The sequence below is a fragment of the Tamandua tetradactyla genome, chromosome 7 (assembly GCF_023851605.1).
Source record: "Tamandua tetradactyla isolate mTamTet1 chromosome 7, mTamTet1.pri, whole genome shotgun sequence".
Classification (NCBI taxonomy): domain Eukaryota; kingdom Metazoa; phylum Chordata; class Mammalia; order Pilosa; family Myrmecophagidae; genus Tamandua; species Tamandua tetradactyla.
This window is the reverse complement of record NC_135333.1, coordinates 64,570,252-64,590,981: the sequence shown is the minus strand read 5'-3', so window position 1 is coordinate 64,590,981 and position 20,730 is coordinate 64,570,252. Positions and strand designations below refer to the sequence as shown.

Sequence of the window (20,730 nt, the reverse complement as noted above, 5' to 3'; positions counted from 1 at the left end):
GAACATTCCAAACTTGGTGTGCAATCAATGGCTCACAATATTACCATATAGTTGTACATTCATTACCATGATCATTTTTCAGAACATTTACACCACTCCAGAAAAAGAAATATAAAGAAAAAAGAAAAAACTCATACATACTATACCCCTTACCCCTCCCCCTCACTGACCACTAGTAATTCCCTCTACCCAATTTATTTTAACATTTGTTTGCCCTATTATTTATTTATTTTTAATCCATACCTTTTTTACTCATCTGTCTATACTGTAGATAAAAGGAGCATCAGAACAAGGTTTTCACAATCACATCATCACTTTGCAAAAGCTGTATCATTATACAATCATCTTAAAGAAACATGGCTACTGGAACACAGCTCTACAGTTTCAGGCACTTCCTTCTACCGTCTCTAATGCACCTTAAACTAAAAAGGGGTTATCTGTATAATGTGTAAGAATAACCCCCAGGATAACCTCTCGACTCTGTTTGAAATCTCTCAGCCACTGACACTTTATTTTGTCTCATTTCTCTCTTCCCCCTTTCAGTCGAGAAGGTTTTCTCAGTCCCTTGATGCTGAGTCCCAGCTCATTCTAGGATTTCTGACCCATGTTACCAGGGAGGTTTACGCCCCTAGGAGTCATGTCCCACGTAGAGATGGGGAGGGCAGTGAGTTTGCTTCCTTCTTGGCTGAGAGATAGGCCACATCTGAGTAACAAAAGAGATTCTCTGGGGGTGACTCTTAGGCCTAATTTTAAGTAGGCTTAGCCTATCCTTTGTAGGGTTAAGTTTCACGTGAACAAACCCCAAGACTGAGGGTTCAGCTTATTGATTTTGTTGTCCTCACTGCTTGTAAGAATATCAGGCTTTCTCCAAATAGGAAAGTTGAATTTTCCCTCTTTCTCACCATTCCCCCAAGGAGACTTTGCAAATCCTTTTTTTACCCCAAATCACTCTGGAGTTTATTGGGGCATCACTCTGGACAAACCTACAAAATCACATGCCCTACTCAAGGTTCCGTGTATTTATGGTGTTCAGTTAAACTATCCATATAAGTTATATTAGGAAATGCACTAGTCAAAACATAAATTTTGTACCAAATAAACATTTTTTTGCTTTAGCCTCACATATAAGTTAAAGTTTTAAAATTTGAATTACCATCTATTTTCAACACCCTGCAATAACTGGCTGAAGTTTTAATAAACTCATAGCCCACCTGCTGGCCCCTTAGTCTCTGATCTTCTATGGTACCACCACTGTCTCCCAGCTTCCCAGTTCTTTAAGACACAGGGTTCTTCCCAGGGGTGTCAATCTCCCTGGCAACGTGGGACATGACTCCCAAGGGTGAGCCAGGACCCGGCATCATGGGAATGAGCACTCTTGACCAAAAGGGGTGAAGAAGGTAAAAATGAGACAAAATAAAGTTTCAGTGGCTTAGAGATTTCAGAGTCAAGAGGTTATCCTGGAGGTTATTCTTATGCATTATATAGATGTCCCTTTTTAGTTTATAGTGTATTGGAGCGGCTGGAGAGAAGTACCTGAAACTGTTGAACTGTATTCTAGTCGCCTTGACTCTTGAAGATCATTGTATAACAATATAACTTTTACAATGTGACCATGTGGTTGTGAAAACCTTGTATCTGATGCTCCCCTTATGCAGGGTATGGACAGATGAGTGCAAAAATAAGGACAATAAGTAAATAAATAAAAGGGGAGATAAGGGGTAAAAAATGTTGGGTATTTTGCAATACTAGTGGTCAATGAGAGGGAGGAGTGAGGGGTATGGGATATGTTTTTTTTTCTTTTTTCTGGAGTGATTCAAATGTTCTACAAATAATCATGGTGATGAATACACAATTATGTGATAATATTTTGATGGTATGGACTGCATGTGTGTGAAGATATCTCAATAAAAATATTTAAAAAAAAGAAAAGAAAAGAAAGAAACAGCCTCCTTTTCTACTGAGCCCAGGCCCACACGGCCTTCCTTGCAGACCCGTAACTCTGTCTTGTTTGGGTTATGCCCTGAGATGCCACAAGCCAGCTCCTCCTCTCTGGCCAAGGCACACGGCTCCGGCTCTGTTCCTCTCTGGTTCCTGAGAATCCCAGGCTCCCTGCAGACCCAGTTTTGCCATGTGACCAGGGGTAGGCAGCATGTTAAAATCCTCATTCAGGGTCCATGAACTGCCTCAAGTTTGGGTTTTGCCACTTTCATCCACGATCCAGCTACCCCATCGATACTCTTCAATTTGAGGGACTTGGGGTTGCTAGGGGCAGAGAGGATTAAATTCTGCATAAAGCCACTGGCCCAGGAATCCGCAGTCCAAGACAAAAGGCTTTGTCCTGGGTACCACAAGCTTCCCTCATCTGGAATTTCAAGAGCCAAGGATGGAGAGTGGATCATGCTCCTTTTTCAGTGGGTCCCTTCGTTGCCAATATCCTCAGGTCCCCCCACCCCAGTGAGCTTCTGAACTCCCAAAACCAGTCTCGGGCTGTGAGCCACACAGGCTGGGACATGAATACTGAGAAAGCCTTTCCTATGCTCAGACTCTAAGATGGGCTGTGAATTTTAATAATTCCAAGGCAAGGCTCACATTCCTGATGCACTTTGAAGGTCCCTCCACGTTCCCCAACAGTGTGGGATGGCACTGTAGTGACCCCTCTACTTTCTTTACTTCTCTAGTAGCAATGGGAAGCAGCCGAGGCCTGGTCTTAGCTACTCTGATTAAATGCCCAGTATCTCAGAGATTTGCTGATCTGCGGGGACCCTGTCTCTCTCTGCACCAGCCTCAGTTTCCACTACAATGAAATGGAGATGCAGAGATATTGCATGCCACCTTCTGCCCTGGTGCAGAAAGCAGAATATGCAGAGTGCAGAGGTCTCAGGAAACAGCTTCTGAAAGCAGCCTATTCTTGCTGTTTTCAGGGGGTATTTTCTACCACTTGGTGCTCACAAAAGGCAGCACTGGTTGGCTTCAGGGATGGAAGCATCCCTGGTGAAAGGTGGAATTCTTCCCTCTTACCATCTGAATTGATGAAATGAGAGGGTTGGGTCAGGAAAGTGAATGAATAAGATAAAAAACCTTCATCTTTACTTTGTGCTTTTGATTCATTTATTGTACTTGATCCCTTAAAATCCTTGCAAGTTGCAGTAATTAGTATTATCCTGGTTTCACATGTGATAAAACTGAGGCTTTGAGAGATTAAGGGGCTTGAATGAATGCACACAGGGCTTGTGTAGGACTGGAGCACCTTGGATGGGGTGAGGTCAGCAAGACCTCAGGTCAGCCCTCCTGAGAGTAAACCCTGTTCTAGGCTCTGTGGGCAGAGGCCGGTTGTACCCACATCCCCTACCTCCTATGTGGACAGGATGTGATGTACATCCTGGCATCAGCCTTGGGTTGATGCCACCTTGGGACCCTGTCTCCTTCCTCCTGTGCTCCTTGTGTTCTTTCCCAGTCTTTGGAGGCCAGTAGTTCAAATGCTCCCAGAGAAGGCAGATAGAAGCGGGACAGAGAGAGAGGAAGGGCTGTGACCCAAAGGCTAGCGATTCTGGAAGAAGACCAGGGCAGTTATATAAATATAGTACATTCATGGAGAATTTGCTTTTGAAGAGAGAGGGTTCATAATTTATTTTACAAAATTGGGATCGTGTTATATACATTTCTCTGCAACTTGCCTTTTCAGTATATTTTAGCAGTATATTGAGGAAATCCACCCAAGCTGAGAGATAGAGCACTAATTGATTCTTTTTATTATTTGCATAATTCCATGGCATTGTTGAGGCTTTTGCAATTTATTCCATTATTCCCTGATTAATGAGGAACCCAGTTATTTCCAACCTCCTCTAAACAATGCTGCCATACCATTTTGTGCGGATACCTTTATGAATGGTACTCACATTTCTATAGTATAAAACTCCAGAGGTGGGGTGGGATTACTGAGTCAGAAGACACGTGTTCTTTATAATTTCCTAAAAAGCTGTACCAGTTCATATCTGCACAGGTAATGGATAAGAGCACCTCTCTCCGCATATTCTCACCAGCCCTTGTTATCAGTCTTTTTAATGTTCACCAGTCTAATGGATGGGAGATGGCATCTCAGTGTTACTTTAATTTGCATCTTCCTGTTTCCTAGTAAAAGGTGAACCATCTTTCCATATCTTATGGAATTTTCTCTTCTATCAACTGCCTATTTATAACTTTTGCCCATTTTTTTTTCTCCTGGGTTTGTCTTTGCCTTACGAATTTGCCTTCTGCCATATGTGTTGCAAATATATTTTCTGAGTCTATCATTTGACTTATTAGGGTATCCTTTCTCATACAAGATGTTTTCATTTATATATAGTCAGATGTTTATCTTGTACTTAATGGCTTTTCAGTCTCCTATTTTGTTTTAAAAGTCTCCTTGACACAAAATTCCCTTCTAAATTTTTTTCTTGTTTATTTTTTTGTTATTGCTTCATTTAAATGTATAATCTCTCTGGAATTAATTGTTGACAAATTAAGGTAGGCTCCAATGTTGTTTTCTTTCATGAGAATAGCCAAACTCAGTGGTTTCTAATCCATGCTTTGGAGCCTAGGGGCTCTACGGAGTTTCTGGGGGGTGACCACCAAAATTGGGGCAAGGAGGTCAGGAATCAACCCTGGACCCCTTCCAGTGGTCTCTGTAGCCCTTGAAGTCCTGACATTCTCTGATCCCATAATGCCCAGTACAGTGATTCCTTGTTAAGGGAAAGGAAGCAACAGGTCAGCCTAACTTTGTCCAAAATTGACTTCATATTAAATTCCAAATTGGCTCAAAGTGAATATTAGAATTGCAGCATATTAGCACTGGAAGGGACTTGGAAATCATCTTGTCTAGTGGCTCTCACTCCTGCTGCCTTTAGAATCACCCTTGAGCTTGTAAAAAGTGCTGGTGCCCTGTACCTGTGCCCAAATCAGACACCCGGGTGGTGGGAACCAGGCGTCAGCATTTTTAAAAATTTCCCTGATGATTCTAACATATTGCCAGGGTTGAAAACCACTGCCCTAGTCCACCTCTCTTATTTTGTAGTAAATAAACTGAGACCCAGAAAGGGTGAGCTATGTATTACACAATTGGCTAGTGGCAGAGTTGGGACTAGAACTCAGATCTCCTCCCTCACAGGTTGGCTTTATCTGCAACAAGCAATCCCCTCATCCAAGTGAGCAGCATCACACTTTGGAATTTCAGCTTGCAACACTAACTTCTATGTATGAAAGCTTTGCATCTCTGCATATGATTGCTGCCTGGCAATTCTATACATCGTGGGTGAACCGACCTAGTTCTGTCGTGGGACATCAGTGGGAATCAGGGTCATAAAGAACTAAGATAAAAAGAGTGGAATAATAGTAAACCCACACATGGGAGCCTACTGCTGGGATGGGGGTGCAGATGGGGACAGAGTTGGTCTGGGAGGTCAGGGAGGCTTCCTGCAGGTGATACTTGCATTGGGCCTAATGTGTGATTGAAAAAGACTTTGATGGAGAAAGCATCGATGTTGCACATGCCTCTGTGGGCTACACAATGGCCAATCTCGGCACTTAAAAGGCAGGGAGGGGGCAGCAAGGTTCCAAGGCAGAAATGCCTTTGCAGCCACACTCTGACTTACTTTCTCCCTCTGCTCTGTCCACAGCAATGAGACCGTGCTGCACCAGTTCTGCTGCCCAGCCGCGGACGCCGAGCAGAGGCCCGCCTGCACCGACCTGGCCTCCCACAGGTGGGAATTGGTGGATGCACTCCACACAACCCCCCTTCCTGCTGGTCAACGCGTATCACACACCACGGTGCTATTTGGCCTCCTCCTCTTGAGTCTTGCTTTTTTCTTTTTTACCTCCTCCTTCTTATTTCCATTTCTCTTTCCTTCTTTTGGAACCAAGACAAGCCATTGCCAATTTTGAGGTCGTTATTCCCTGTTGTTCAAATCCCAAACCCATGCTTCTTTCTTCTAAACTGTCTATATAAAATATGTTTTAAGCATCAAGGGAAATTAATTTGATGGTCTGTGCAAAGTATGTGCTTGGTACTTAGTGGGCTCTCAGCCAAGGGCAGTGCCTGTCCTCCCTCTTATATAAAAGATTTATATTTTTCTAATCCTTCTCCTTCCATATAGGACCCAAGGTGGCTGACTTTAATTTTAAGGATTTCTCAACACTCAAGTTAGTAACAGCTTAGGCAGGAAGGGGGGAGCCGAGGAAAGTCCAAGTATAGTGTCACTGTCCCAGGCTTTCACCTTCAATTTTTTTCTGTGTTATTCGTACTCCCTTTCTCCCTGTCTCCTTTCCTCTTAGTTTCTCTCCATCATGCTTTCATGCTTCTGTCTCCACATCCATCTCTGTTTCCCTGCCCTTAGGTTTCTCCATCCCTCCTCTTTCTCTCTGGCATCCGTTTCTCCTCTTTCTCCTTGATCCGTGTGCACGGTCAGCCTCTGTCTTTTATTACACTTTGTTTTCTACTCTTATTCCACCCCTTTTTTGTGCACATTTCTCTTCTCTTAACTTGGTCTTAGCTCCACTGGGAGTTAGGATTCTTGGATTCTGGTCTGGAAGTTGCCTCACCCCAGTGTCCTCTGGAAGTTATCCGGCTTACCCAGGCCTTGGTTTGCTCATCTGCACAATGAAGGGGTTGGTCCATCTAGAGAGCGACATTTATGTGTCAGCTCGCGGAGCCCCTCATGCCAGGCAGGTTTTCTTATTCCTGTCTTGTGAGAGAGGAAGGTAAGGGTGAGAACACTTGGGGATGTGTGGACAGTCACATACCCAGTAAGTGCTAGACTTTTGAATTACTTTTTTTTTTTTTTGGCATGGGCAGGCACCGGGAATTGAACCCGGGTCTCCAGCATGGCAGGTGAGAACTCTGCCCGCTGAGCCACTGTGGCCTGTCCAAGTGCTAGACTTTTTTTTTTTTTTTTTTTTTTTAAAGAGAGAGGGAGGAAGGGAAGGAAAGACAGAGAGAAGGAAGGAAGGATGGAAGGAAGGAAGAGAGGGAAACATCTTTAAACATTTTCTTGTTTTATTATATTTTGTTTGTTTGTTTGTTTCTTACATGGGCTGGGGCCGGGAATCGAACCGGGGTCCTCCGGCATAGCAGGCAAGCACTCTTGCCTGCTGAGCCACCGCGGCCCGCCCCAAGTGCTAGACTTTTGACTCCTAATGTTCCTATTTCCAGGTTTAAGATTCAATGACTCTATGATCTTTCTCCTTGCTCTCCCTTAGCAAATGGCTAGATAGGAACCAGGATGGCGGTTGTTGACCCTGGGGTGCAGAAACCACACCCCGAAAGAGGTTGCTAGTTATTTTCCCTTAAGGGGAGGTCGGTGGAGGTCAGACTCTGGGAAGGTAGCTGGGGACTAGGCAGGGCTCTGAGGGAGGAACTGAGGATGCCGGGCCCCAAACAGGGCCCAGGGAAGGATGGGAGTTCTCTGTGGAAGGCTGTCTAGTTCCCTAGCACGCCATAACAAAGAACCCACACTGGGGAGCTTAAAACAACAGACATTTGTTGTCTCAGTGTTCTAGAGATTAGAAATCTAAAATCCAGGAGAAAATCCTTCCTTGCCTCTTCCAGCTTCTGGTGGCTGCTGGCCTTTCTCGGTGTCCCTGGGTGTGTGGCTGCAGCTCTTCAATTCTTTCTCCATCGACACATTGCCGTCTTCCCTCTGTGTCTGTCTGCCTTCTTCTCTTATAATGACACTAATCACATTGGACTAAGGGCCCACTTATTCCAGATTTAATTTAACTAACTATCTCTTCAGTGACCTTATTTCCAAATCAGGTCACATTTACAGGTGGTGGGGTTAGGACTTCAGCATTTCTTTTTGGGTAACACATTTCCACCCATGATATGGACCCTGGTGGAGGGTGGGACACTCAAGCTGGACTAAGTACTGAGTTCGTGCTCTGAGGGCTCTCTGGGAGCTGGGTTCTGCACCAGGTCCAGGGATGAAGGACACATAAGACCCACTTGGGCCCTTGAGAAGCTGCCCATCCAGCTGTGCATCTCCATAGCTCCAAATTGAGAATGGCTCACCTGGCAATGAGAAGGAAGTAGAGAAATGGGAGAATGAGACATGGGAGGGGAAGGGAAAGAGGACAAAGAGTGGGGGTGGTCTGGGAGGAAAGATGGGAGAGGCAAGGGCCCTGGCTCCTCCCTGCAAGCTCTCACTGTTTAGACCCAAGCCAGAATTTTCTTCCTAAGTATTTCCTTCTTTGTTAGGAGAAAAGGGAGACAAACTACCTAGTCTGCCTCTCACCCCACCAATTCACCTCAATTCAATGAAAATGGGGTTAAATTTAACGAGGCACCAATAGGATAGGATTGTGCCCTGAAGAAGCTCAATACTGGGGGGCGGGGGGGAGCAGGGGAGGGGAGCAGGAGACAGAACATTCCCACCCCACCGTCCTTGAATTTTCCATGGTTTTCCCTCTTTCACTCTCAACCCTCCTGCTCTTTCTTTGGCCAACACCCCTCTGGCTGCTGGCACAGCCCATACCCTGCAGCCCTGGCTCTGGATGGGAAGGGGGCAGGGGGAGGCACAGGGGCAGCTCATAGGACGGTAAGTACACAGTGTATTGGGGGGGAGCAATGTTGCCCCCCATGGGGGTTGGGGTTCCAAGGAAATGGGGAGCTTTTCTAAAATTGAGTGGGTGGGATGGTGGGCAACCCATGATCTTAGTTTCCAAAGGGTTTGTTGTTGGCTTTCCCCTTGGAGGGGCAAGCGCAGGGGTGGGGGACTAGGGGATGCTTCAGGGAGAGATGGGAGGGAGGGGTTTCCTTAAAGGATCGTCAAGGTGGGACCTGGAAGTGCTGTCTGCTCCAGCCCTCCCCTCAGTGTGGGGCGGGACGCTTGCCCCAAATTGGTCCAGGGCTCCAGGTACTGCCTCTCCACGTCTCGGTTATTCCAAATTGTTCCATCGGTCTGGTTTGTAGTTTCCTAGAGTGTCTTTCCATCTGTCTGTCTGTCTGTCTGTGTGATGTCAGTTTCTCGGCTTCTCTGGAAGGAGGCTCTCTGGATGTTTTCTGGATAGCCAAACAGCAGTTGGTCTGTCTGTTCATGGTCCCTTGGGGGGAATTCCACCCTAAGATAAGTTCTCTTCCATCCATCGCCCATCATCACTCCCCTACCCCCACCCTACCGAGGACATTTACAACCCCCTTAGCCCTTCCCCACACCAGGAGTCCCACCTCCAGAGTGTAGCCCAGACTCCCTCTTGAGTTTCTCTAGAAGAATGTGCTCAGGTCAGAGGCCAGGCTGAGAGGCGGGTACAGGGTGGGTGGGTTCCAAAGCCCTGGGGGCACCTGATGGGATCCTGGGCTAGGATGTGGGACTCGGAGACAAGCCAGGCTCTGCCCTCCTGGTCAGCCTTGTCTCCCACCAGCTCAGCCAAGTCCCGACCAAATCCCATCCTCCTCTGAGGGTTTCTAGGGAGAAGGATTCCAATAAGGGATCCCACGCCAATCAGTCAGGGCCTTGGGGGTTTGTAGGCTCAGATCCAGTCCACAGAGCCCCCTTACCTTCCTCTGGCCCCCACTGAGGCCCGTGTGGACCAACATCAGCACAGGTTTGCCCTGTCTTTCCCCTCCCCGCCCGACCCCAAGCTGCAGGGTTGAGCAAAAGTCTTTACTTGAGCCTCTGGGCTTATTCCCTAAGTGCCACGGTGGTGTTTTAACCCACAGCCCTGTCTAATCAGAGACCCAGAGAACAGCTGCTTCCACCTTGAGACAACCCCACTCCCAGCCCCAGAGGAGCCCCTGCTCTGTTGGGGAGGGACACTGAGGCAGGGTGGAGGGGGGGTGGGGAAACTCCTACAGAAGCAGGAAAGCCTCAGCCCCGCTGGTGGCTGGGACCCCCTTCCCTGCCCAGAGGAGGGGCTGTCCAGGAGAAAATTCATCTTGGGGCCCAATGCCTGCTAGGGACTAACACTCTCAGGGAGTGGGGGCGGGGGCCCTGACACTGAGAGCGTTGGTAGCTGAGTGCCTGTGAGAGGGAGGCGGAGGGCTGGGGGTCAGGTCACAAAGGAGCAGCTAAGGGGCTGCACGACCAGGTTCAGTCTCCCCACACCCCAGGCCAACACCTTAAGTCCACCGCGTAATTAGGCTCTCTTAGACCCTGAGGGGGCAGATAGGGGTGGCAGGTCCAGCACAGCCCACCTGGGGCTGCCACCATGCGCCCGGCTCTCCCTCCCCAGAGGCCGGAGCTGTCCCCTTCCCCACCTGCTCCCCGCTGCTAACTAATGACAGGGCTTTATTCCGGGGAGCTGAATAGGCTAGTAATTGCAGTCCTACTTTCCATCCCTCAGCTCCCTCCCCTCCAGGCTCACTGTGACTTTCAGAACAATGACCCGGGAGCTGGCCAGCCGCCTCCCTGCCTCCAGGAGAACGACAGCCCATTTGTCTCTGTGGGTGGCAATGGGGCCAAGATGAGGAAGATTGCCTGCTATTAGAGTAATGAGAGGAGGGCGCTGGTGGGGGACGAGCTCCCCGCTGCCCCCCCTCCCCAGGGAGAAAACAGAGCAGTCCCAGCCTGGGAGGAAGAGGGGGTGGGGACTCCCCAGGCCAGGGAAAAGGCACTTTGGGCCCCAGCACACTCACCGGACTCACTCCTACCCATCCCACCCCACCTGACTCCAGGATGGAAGGGGTACCATTACGTATTGAACATAATCTTTATTGCTAATTAGTTCAGAAACTGAAAGGTGAGCCCAGGGCTAACTCCAAAACTCAACCTCTCTCCACTGAGCCTGGCTAGGATTTTTTTTAAGGAGTGACAGAGAAATCCAGCCAGCCATTTCATTTCATCTTAAATAGCGTGTCTTTTCCCTGATAAGTTGTAGTCACTCGTCATTGGACAAAAATATACAGAAGAATTATAGAATTAACCGCTGTTCATACTTTGGTGTGCAAACTTCCAGGGTTCTCTAGAAAAACAGAACCTAACAAGAGAGAGCTATGAACGTGAGATTTTATAAAAGTGTCTCACGCAACTCTGGGGATGCACGAGTCCAAACTCCGTAGGGCAGGCCGTGAGCTGACAGCTCCGATGAACTCTCCAGGAGAGGTTGTTAGTGAATTCTCCAGGAGACGCTGACTGGCTGAAGAAGTGAAAATTCTCTCCTCTCCCTTAAAAGTCTTTAACTGATTGGATTAAATCCAGCTGATTGGATTCTCTCATTGCCGAAGACACTTCCTTAGTTGACCATAGATGTAAGCAGCCACAGATGCAATCAACTGATTGATGATTTAATAAACGAGCCTTCTGGTTTATTAACTAGTCATAAAATGTCCTTGCAGTAATGGATAGCCAGTACTTGCCTGACCAGACAACTGGGCACCATCACCTGGCCAAGTTCACACATGAACCCAACCATCAGGAGGGTTTTATATTATTATTATTTTTCCATACACTGGGTTTTACATCCCCCCCCTTCCTGTTTTTTAGGAAGTGAGTTTGCCACCTGTATTTCCCACTTAATATACTGAGCGCATTTAGAGATACACCTGCCCTCACCTGTCCCACCTCCCAGCCTCCCTTGACGCATCCATCCATCATCTGCCCACAAGGTGTCTGTGGCAGGTGCCTCCCCAGAACAGCTGTCAGGGAATCTTCTGCCTCAAAATTGCCAGAATATCCATCGGGCCTCTCCATGTCCCTTTCCAGCTGGCTCTGCTCCGGCCTGAGGCATGATCAATAGACCAGCCCATGTTCACTCAGTGATTACAGAGCAATTAAATTCTCAGTCGATACAGTTTAGTCTTCACACAGCTGGTCACCCCCAGGGCTCTGAGCCTGCTGGGAGCTTGCCTGCCCATCGGTGGCACGGGGCTGGCCGATGGGTCTCTGTGGGTCAGGGAGGAGGGTAAAGCAGCCCTCTACTTCCCTCTCAGGCCCCATGCTGCCAGGATCCCTGCGGCTCCACCCCAGAAAGGCAGAGGGCGGGAGGGAGGGTGAGGCCAGAGGAAGTTTTCTTGTCTACTTCAGAGTCCAGTGTCTTTGGGAACTCCAGGGAATAAAACTGGGAGAAACAGCAATAACTGAGGGTGCAAAGACTATTAGTTTGGGAGACCTTTGGAGGCAAGGAGGCAAGGGAAAGTCCCACGGTGCTCTGCAGCAAGGAGCGCATCTTACCTGCTGGGCTCCATATCTGAGGGTGAGCCCACGGAAGATGGCAGGGGCGTCTGGTCCTGGAGATGGAGACATCTGTCCCCAGTGAGGTGTGTCACCTGTCTCTGTACCTCGCTTGAGCTTTTTGCCCCATCTGTGTCTTCCCTGCCAGAATGTCAGATGGCACAAGAAACAAAATACCTTGACACGATTTAGGGATGGAGAGCACTAAAATATTTCAGAGTATTAGGAGAGTCTTGTCTTGTCGTGACTTGTGCCATGTGGTCCCCTTTCTGTGCATAGGGCTCACCTCAGTGGGGACTGAAACTCATGTTCAGAGCCAAGTATCTGTCCAGGCCAGTCTCCCTTGGTGCTTTTCCCTCCCATGCCTGAAGAGAGAGAGCTGATTAAACCATCCTTGAAGACTTTTTGTGACTTTTTTTTTTTTTGCTGGGCAGGCACCAAGAGTGGAACCTGGGTCTATGGCATGGTAGGCAAGATGCTGCCTGCTAAGCCACCATGGCCCGCCTTTTGTGTGACTTTCATTGTTACTGAAGGATACTTGAGAAACTCTCCTGTCCGTGGTGCACACCCCCCCCAACCCAGGCAATGTGTTTAGAGACTATTAGAAGAGAATTCCTCCCAACCCTGTATTTCCATTCCAGTGCCTCCCACTCCTGACAGCAGGAACGAGACTCCTAGCCATCATGTTGTGAGCACTTGTGACATGCTATGCAAATATCATCTGACTCAATCTCCTCTAGAAGCCTGGGAAATATTCCCATTTTACAGACGAGAAAACTGAGGATCAGAGACCATGTACCCCTTGTTGAGGGCCCCTGGTAAATAGCAGAGCTGGGATTGTGAACTATGTTTGGGTCTGTCTGCTGCCGCTGTTAACCACTGTTTGGATGACAAAAGGAGGGAGGTGTTTTCAGTACATAAAATGAAGGGGTGGCAGGGGCAAACAGCCAGCTCCCACCTCCCCACCCGCAGGCGGTGGGCTGCTTAGGGTTAGCTCCCTTTTGGGGGCTGAGAAGCCTCGCCTTCCCTTAGCCTCTCGCCTGCCCTGCTCGTGAGGCTGTTTGTCCAGGAGAAATTATTTGGAGGTGAGTAGTGGAGGGGTAGGGAGACAAACCCTAAGCTTTATTAGAAGTAGATGTAACTGAAGATAGTACTTCCAAAACCACAAAATGAAAGATTCCATGAGGAATCGCTAGCTTTTTCTGTTCCGTTGGTACTCATTAATGCAGTGTTTTGTCCAATTTTCTAGGAAACAAATACTTGTTCCATTTACTGAAAACTTCTCATTTTAATCTTTTGGATATTCTTCATTTCCTGCTCCCAGCAAGAATAACTTCTCTTTTCAGGTCTAGAGATTTTTCTAACCCCACTATTTCTTGTGCTTTTTTTTTTCTCCTCTGAGAGGTCAGCTTGCCCATCCATTTATCTTTTAACCAATGACATGACTGCGAGAATAACTTATCAATTCAATAAGTGTATCTGACATATGTCAAGAAGGGTCTTGAATCCATTTCATCAAATGGAGGAGAAAGAAAAGAGAAAATAATCATACTCAAGATTGAGTGGTTTAGATCCAGCATTCTTAAAGAATTCCCTGCTTTTGGAATGGTTTAAGCAAGAAAGTTTTTGGAGCTTTCTTTTGTGATGATTAAAAAACCCAAGACACCCAAAAGCAGGGAAGATGGCGGGTTGGCATGCTCTGTGGTCTCCAGCAGGGGAGGGGGCGGCCTTATCTGTGGGTCTTGCTTCTGTGGTTCTCCCCTGCTGCCCGTCCCAGGCACTGGTGCCTGGTCCTCCGCAGCTGTCTCGGGGGCTCACTGGGGAGGGGAAAGGTGTGTCACTTCCCTCTGTGCCATCCTGTGCACCAGGGAGTTAAATAAGTCAGTCAGAGAAGGAGAGGTATGACAGGGCAGCAAAAAAGACAGTTGGGCAGGGGCTGGGGATTCATCCTGGGTCCCCCCTGCCCTCTCTTTCCCCACACTCCCGCCTGGCTCCCTCCCCTAAACCCCAGCCCATTCAAGGTCCCCCAGGGTCAGAGGAGTCCAGGCAACAGGGCTTACAGCCTCAGAACCTATTTGAGGCCCAGGGAATGCTATGGAAATTCTTGTGTGGCTGTGTCAGACCCATCACCGTGGGAAAGACAGGCAGACGTGGGACAGAAGGCAGTGAAAGAGAGCAGGCCTGGGTTTTCAGATCTGGGGGAGCCTGAGGATGCTCCCCCTTGTCCTCATTGCGTTTAAGCCCTGCCTTTGCAGGCCCGCCTGCCTACACACGGCCCAGGCTGAAGCCCCAAAGAGGGACCCTAAAGGCCAGAGCAAGAAGTGAGGGCAATAAGGTAGCCGCATCGCTCATTCTTTCAACCAGCATTTGCTGGTCCAGGGGCTTTGCTGGGCACTGGGGCTACAGCGATGGCCCCCCTAATGGGAACGGGATACCTATCACCTCTAATACCTGGAGGCGTCTGCAATGGTTGGGAGGTGACCAAGGAACTGTAGAAGCTCCGAGGAGGTTTTGGGGTGGGGGGTGGGGTCCAGCTAGGGGCTGGCCAGGCCCAGGGCAGCCGAAGGGACATTAGGTGCAAGGCCCAGAGGGGAGAAGGACCGCACTGTGGGTGGGACCACGAGGCCCACTGCAAGGGCTGCAGGCAACAGAGTCATAGCCACTGGGGGGCTCATGTGCCACATGGGGGTGGAGGGGGTGCTCAACCATCACCCTTTGGGCTCTGCTGGAGGAGCTTTCTCAGGCCAGAGGCAGCGGCCTTCCAGGGTCCACATAGGGTGGGGGCAGACTGGCCTGCTAGAGACATGTGTGTGTGTGTGTGTGTGTGTGTGTGTGTGTGTGTGTGTGTGTGTGGTGGGGGAGGGTGCACAGGATTGGGGAGGGAGGGAGACAGAGAAAGAGTGAGTGAGAGAGGCGGGCAGGAGAGTGAGAGAGCAAGGGGGAGCAGAGCGGAGGGTAACCGGAGAAAGTGGGAGGAAGTGAGTAAGTGACGCAGACTGAAAAGAGAGTAAATGCGCGGGAGAGCGTGCTGGAGCTGTAACTGGGGCACCGCAGCGTGCTCAGCTCAGCTCAGCTGGCTCTGTTCTCTCGCTCCGCTCTGAGACAGACAGCCCAGTGCCTTGGGGCTCCCAGGCCGAGGTGGGGGCGGGGGCTGCTGAAGCTTACTTCCTGGGTCTGAGTAGGGCAGTGGCCAGCCAGCGGAGGGTCAGCCTTCTGACCCATTCTGGAGAAAAAAATTGACAGGACTTCAGTGTTAGTTGGAGGAGAGGGGAGGGAGGTTTCCAAATTTCCAATGTGGGTGATGGGACTCATGGTGGTGCCTCAAAGAGAGGGTGAGCTGGGGGAGCAACAAGGGAGTTTTTGAGCGGTGTGGTGTGGTGCGGTGTGGTGTGGTGCGGCGTGGTGAGGGAAAAAGGCTCATCTCCTCCATGCTGGCAGGTCTTAAGATCTGTTCTTGACTTGGATGCAGTTTCTTTCCCTCCAAGGACAGAAGTGGTGGGGAATGAAGAAGGCTTAAGGGAGAGTCATAACCCTAGCAACCAGCACGTTTGCAGCATTCTCCAGGTTACGGAACTCCATTCCATCCTTTCGCCTACGTGATCCTCTCCCCAGCTCTGCCGAAGGTCAGAACGGCAACAAATATCGTGCCCATTTTACTGCTGAGGAAATAGCCTCAGAGAAGATGGGTCAAGTTCATAAAGATAGAAGGTGGCAGAGGTAGGATGAGAGCCCATCCTTGTAGCAGTTTGAAGGTGCTGCCTAGGTCACACCCCAGGGACACCCACCCCACCCAGGCTGGCAGGATCTGAGTGTGATCACCATATTCTCAGTCTAGGCTGCAGCACTGCAGGCCTCGAGAACCTTTATTAGGCTTTCTGCCCTGAGGTCCTCAGATTCCAGGAAAAGTGAGTCACCAGAAACCAACTTGTAAAAGACTGATGTTTTACAGAAGACACCAGTTAACTAATTCATGATGGGAAGCAATCCTGGTGAACAGGATACTCATATTTGATGATCACTAAGGAACTTAAAAATATAAAAGTCCCTTTTTCTTCAGGGGCAGAGGGACGAGCACCAGATGATTTTTGTGAACTCTCTTCTAGGTTGGAAAGGGTGAGTGTGGTGAGGAAGTGGTAAAGGAGTGCCCTGGCCTAGAAGATGAATTCAGGAAGACTTCCAGGAAGCACTAACATGTGGAGCAGTAAATGGCATAGATTAGAAAATTCAAATCCAGGTTCATGTCTGGATTGGCCATTTACAAACCATGTGACCTTGGTGACATTACTTAAACTTTCTAATCCTCAGTCGACTCATCTGTAAAATGGGAATAAGTAGACCACCTAACCCTTAGTGTGGTTGGGGGGATTAAATGAGATGATCCATGGAAAGGTGTCTGGCATAGAGGAAGCACTCAAGAAATGTTAGCTGTGTTTAAAGCTGGATTTTCAAGAGGAGAGTGGGAGAAATTGGGAGAGGAGGGGTCTAGAAACTCAGGTACAAGTGGGTGCTGGGATGGCAAGAGGGAGGGGACACACTACCTTGCATGCTGTTGAGTCACAGAGCCCACGACCTTCAGAGAGAGGGTCCAGCCCCTTCTTTGGATGGCAGGTGATACACGTGGAGGAGGAGACTGGATTTCTGATGTTTCTGCTCCAGCTCAGCCTGTGACATCCAGAGCACTGTCTGGAAAGACAAATACATACAAAAGAGAGGGAGAGACTGAGAACAGAGGGACAAATTTGGGGAAGAAATCAAAGACGCTAAAAGCCCCAGTGAATGTCAATCAGACAAGACCAACAGGCTGGAGAGGAGATGTTCTAGAAGAGGAAATGATTTAACCCAGCACCAAGCTGTCACAGCACAAGCAGGAATGGGATTAAGAGCAGAGGCATTTCATCAGGAAAATCTTCTTGCCAGATGACAGATTGACGGTCTGTTCTCCTGAGAGGAGGAAACAGTTTAACTCCAGGGAAAGGTTTACAGCCTGGCGCTGCCCCTATCCAGTCCTGCCCAGGTGGGGCTCCCTGAGCTGGCATCTTGGCAGCTGCTTCCCAAGGCCACTGTGTCCTATGGAGATCAAGCACCCTCTAACCTAGGTTTGAAGAGATGTTACATTGTCACAAACACTGCAGCTGTTTAGGGTTGTCCCTTCCTCCTAAATGCTTTCAGAGAAGACCCGTGAAACCTACAAGACAGGTGGGAAGTGGCATGGCCATTCTGGTACTGTAAGCTTTTGAGTGGTTTCCCCTGCAACAAGAAAGATTGAAGCTAGACGTTAGGAAGGACTTCCAGTAGGAAAGCTGAAGATAAGAAAGGTCACTGTAAGGAGGCAGATAGGGAACCCCGCTCCATAGTAACTGGAGCAATGGCTAACCCTACTGTTAGTCTTCCATTTCCATCCCTTGGGTCACAAGATTCCTGTTTTTGGTAGGCACGCACCTGGCCTCCACACACATCCGTAGGCCATCAGAGAACTTTCCCTTCTGGCAGGGGTGAAATGGAGCCTGTGAAGGGCTGGGAGGTTGTTCCTCCCTGGAAATGGCTCAGCACTGAAGAAACAACTGCTCTGCTGACGTTGGGGTAAGGGCTGACCTGGGTTGGAAAAGGAGGGAGGTGAAATGACTTTATAGCCAAGAGAATGGTCTCATGTCCAGGCATGATCTCACGGCCTCCTCTGGGACAGGCTGTGTGCACATGTGGTTTATGCAGGTCACCATAACAGGGTTCTGCGTGAGGGGGGGAGACCTTATCTCCTTAATCTCCCAGCACAATCATTTAGTAGGTAATCTTACTTTGCACATGAGGAATTAGGCTCAGAGAGGTGAAGGAACTAGCCCAATGCCACACAGCTAGTGAACAGTAGGTTCTGACCATGGTCAGTCTGTCTAGTTCTCAATCTCATATTCATTTCACTCTGTTGCCTCCCAGCCCATGAACTTCTCTTCGCATCATCTCTAACCCAGAGCTTCAGAAAACTACACCATGCTGCGAACTCCAATACTTTTCCATTTAAAGAACACTAACACCAAACTACAAGAGCATAAAAAACAATGTTTAAGTGCAAGGACTGCTCTTTATTCTGATATTATGCCTGTATTATTATAGGGAAATTGAATGGTAGTTTTGTTCTTTATTTTCGTATTCAACAAAATGAAATACTGGAAATCCTAAAAATATGCATGCAGTTACAACTTATGCACTGCTCACTGAGCATTTTACAAATATTATGCCCTTAATTTTCACAACTCATTTTATAGAGGGGGAAATGAGGCATGAGGAGGTAAAATGACTTGCCCAGGGCCACGCGGCAAGTAAGTGGCAGAGCTGGCGTCCAACCCGGACCGCCGAGACTGTCACTCCTGTAACCTGCCTCTCGCTACGCATTGGCTGACGCTGCCTCTGCCTTGTTTGCTTCCTCCTTTCTGGCTCTCCAAACGCCCTCACACCTTGGGGCTGGCCCCCGGCTGGTTCCCGGGCTGGCGCTGCTCCTGAGTGCCCCTCTCCCCGCCCCCAGCATCACCTGGCGCTTGGTGAGCTCTTCCCGGCCCCACCAGACTCCTCTTTGTCACTCCTGATGGACACGATGACCTGTTGGAGACTGTTACACATTCAGGCCATAAAGGGCCAGACGGGCAAGGGGTGGGGACTTACTTTCCTGGCTGCAAAAACAAAGAGCATGCAATGGTTAGGCTTAAACTATGGGAATTTATTCGCTCGTGGTTTCGAGGCTAGGACATGCGCAAAATCAAGGCATCAGCAAGGCAATACTTTCTCCCCAAAGGCTGTGGCGCTCTGGGGCTGGCTGCTGGTAACCCTCGGTCCTTTGCTTTTCTGTCACCCAGCAATGCACAGGGCAGCCTCCCCTGGCTTCTCTCTCCACCTGAATTCCACTCTGCCGATAAAGAACTCCAGCCACCTGGATTAAAGCCCCCCCCCCCCCCGATTCAGTGGGCCACACTTTCACAGAAGTGACATCTTGAGCTCGTATCCCCAGCGGGTCCATACCCAGCAGAAAGCGGACCTAGAACCAAGACCAAGATCACATCCAAACTGGGGTACACGACTCAATCCACCAGAGTCTTGACTGATGACTCCATTTCTTTTCTAAAATTCTGCCTTGCTTGTAATCGTGGGATCACAGACTGGGAGCCACGACCTGGCCATGGTTGGGTCCCTGCCATCCCCCAGTCCTGGCAGCACCGAGTTGTGGGCACCTACCCCCTTAAGGGGCTTCCCTGACTCCTTTGGGATCTGCGAGACCCCTGAGTGTCCCTGAGCCTTGCCCACGAGGCATTTTATGCAAACGGTGCTCTTGAGGCCACCATCAGCTACGTAAAGACAAGGGGGGAAAACGTCCATAATGAAAAGCACGGGAGCGAGAAACACGAATTCAGGGCAGGGATTCCTCTGAGGAGAGGAGGAGGAACGCGTGGGGCGTTGAAGGTTTCTGATGCACCATTTCTTGAGCCGGGTACGTGTGACTATGTTTCTTTGTACCTGACATACATGTTATACATATATGTCTTTGTGTATGTAAAACAGTTCAAATTAAAAGAAAATAAATAAATAAAAAGCAGAGTTTGCTAGCCTGCACGTATTATGTGCTGTCTGCACAGCTGTGAGATGCCTTTAGTTGTGTGTTCAGAAGGGTGGAGCTGGGGCCTCAGCTCCCAGCTGGGTGAGGTGTGCAGGTCAGGGGCTGCAGGATATCCAGTATCCTCTGGTAGGGGGAATAATGCAAGCAGGACTCTCAGGTGAGAAAACTCCAGGCGTGACCAGGTGCACGGCGAGCTCTGTCTACCGTTTTCGTGTTTGTGGAATTGTGTGTTGTAAGTTGTTAGGGGTGGGGCATGGAGGATGTTCTTATAATTTTTTTTTTTTTTGGTTTTGGTACCAGCTCCATGCCTGTTTATGAGAAAATGAAATCCTCAAAAAAAAAAAAAAAAAAAAATATATATATAATAGGCTTCTGGTGGCAATGAGATGGCATTAGTCAGTGTGGCCCAGGTTGGGCCTGTGCGGGCAGTGACCTGGGGGTGGCCTGAGGAAGCTTCCTCACAGGGCCAGAGGGGGCCTTCCTGGAACAAAGCAGATACTGGCCGGCCCCCGTGGGCGAAGCCAGGGAGGTCTCCACATTTGAGGTGCAGAGAGAGTCTGAACGTTCCGCTTCTATGTCCCACCTTTTGCGGGTGTCCCCAAGTACAGCAGGCCTAGGTACAGGGAGGGCCCAAGGCCAGACAAGTGGCTGTGATCCCTTTGACAGGCATCCCCTAGAGATACAACTCACAGGCCAGCACCTTTTGGAGCAGCTGTGAGACCAAAGCCTGGAGTCTTCTAAGAGCCAACAAGGAGTGAAAATAACTTACTCTCTCAGAGCCCTTGGGAGATGGGAGGGAGAGCATCTGTCACAGCCAATGAAGTCTGGGCAGCTTCTGGAAGTGGATGAAGTCTGGAAGCCACATCTGCCCTCCTCCAGGGGGTTTCTATTCTGAGACCTGCTTCCAGCTTGGATAATCGAGGTCAAGGAGCCACGGACGGTGGGGAGGGGCTTGTTTGGGTTAAAGGACATAAGGGAGGTGAGAGGAGGCTCATG

General features: G+C 49.1%; 1 protein-coding gene across 1 annotated transcript in view; it reads left to right on the top strand.

Annotated features, from left to right (window-relative positions):
• IQSEC3 (IQ motif and Sec7 domain ArfGEF 3) overlaps positions 1–20,730 on the top strand; it is a 104,105-nt gene that overhangs the window by 27,410 nt on the left and 55,965 nt on the right. Inside the window, exon 2 of the mRNA XM_077167894.1 lies at positions 5,652–5,735. Within this exon, the coding sequence (XP_077024009.1) occupies positions 5,652–5,735 (84 nt within the window). The remainder of the gene's footprint in view (positions 1–5,651; positions 5,736–20,730) is intronic.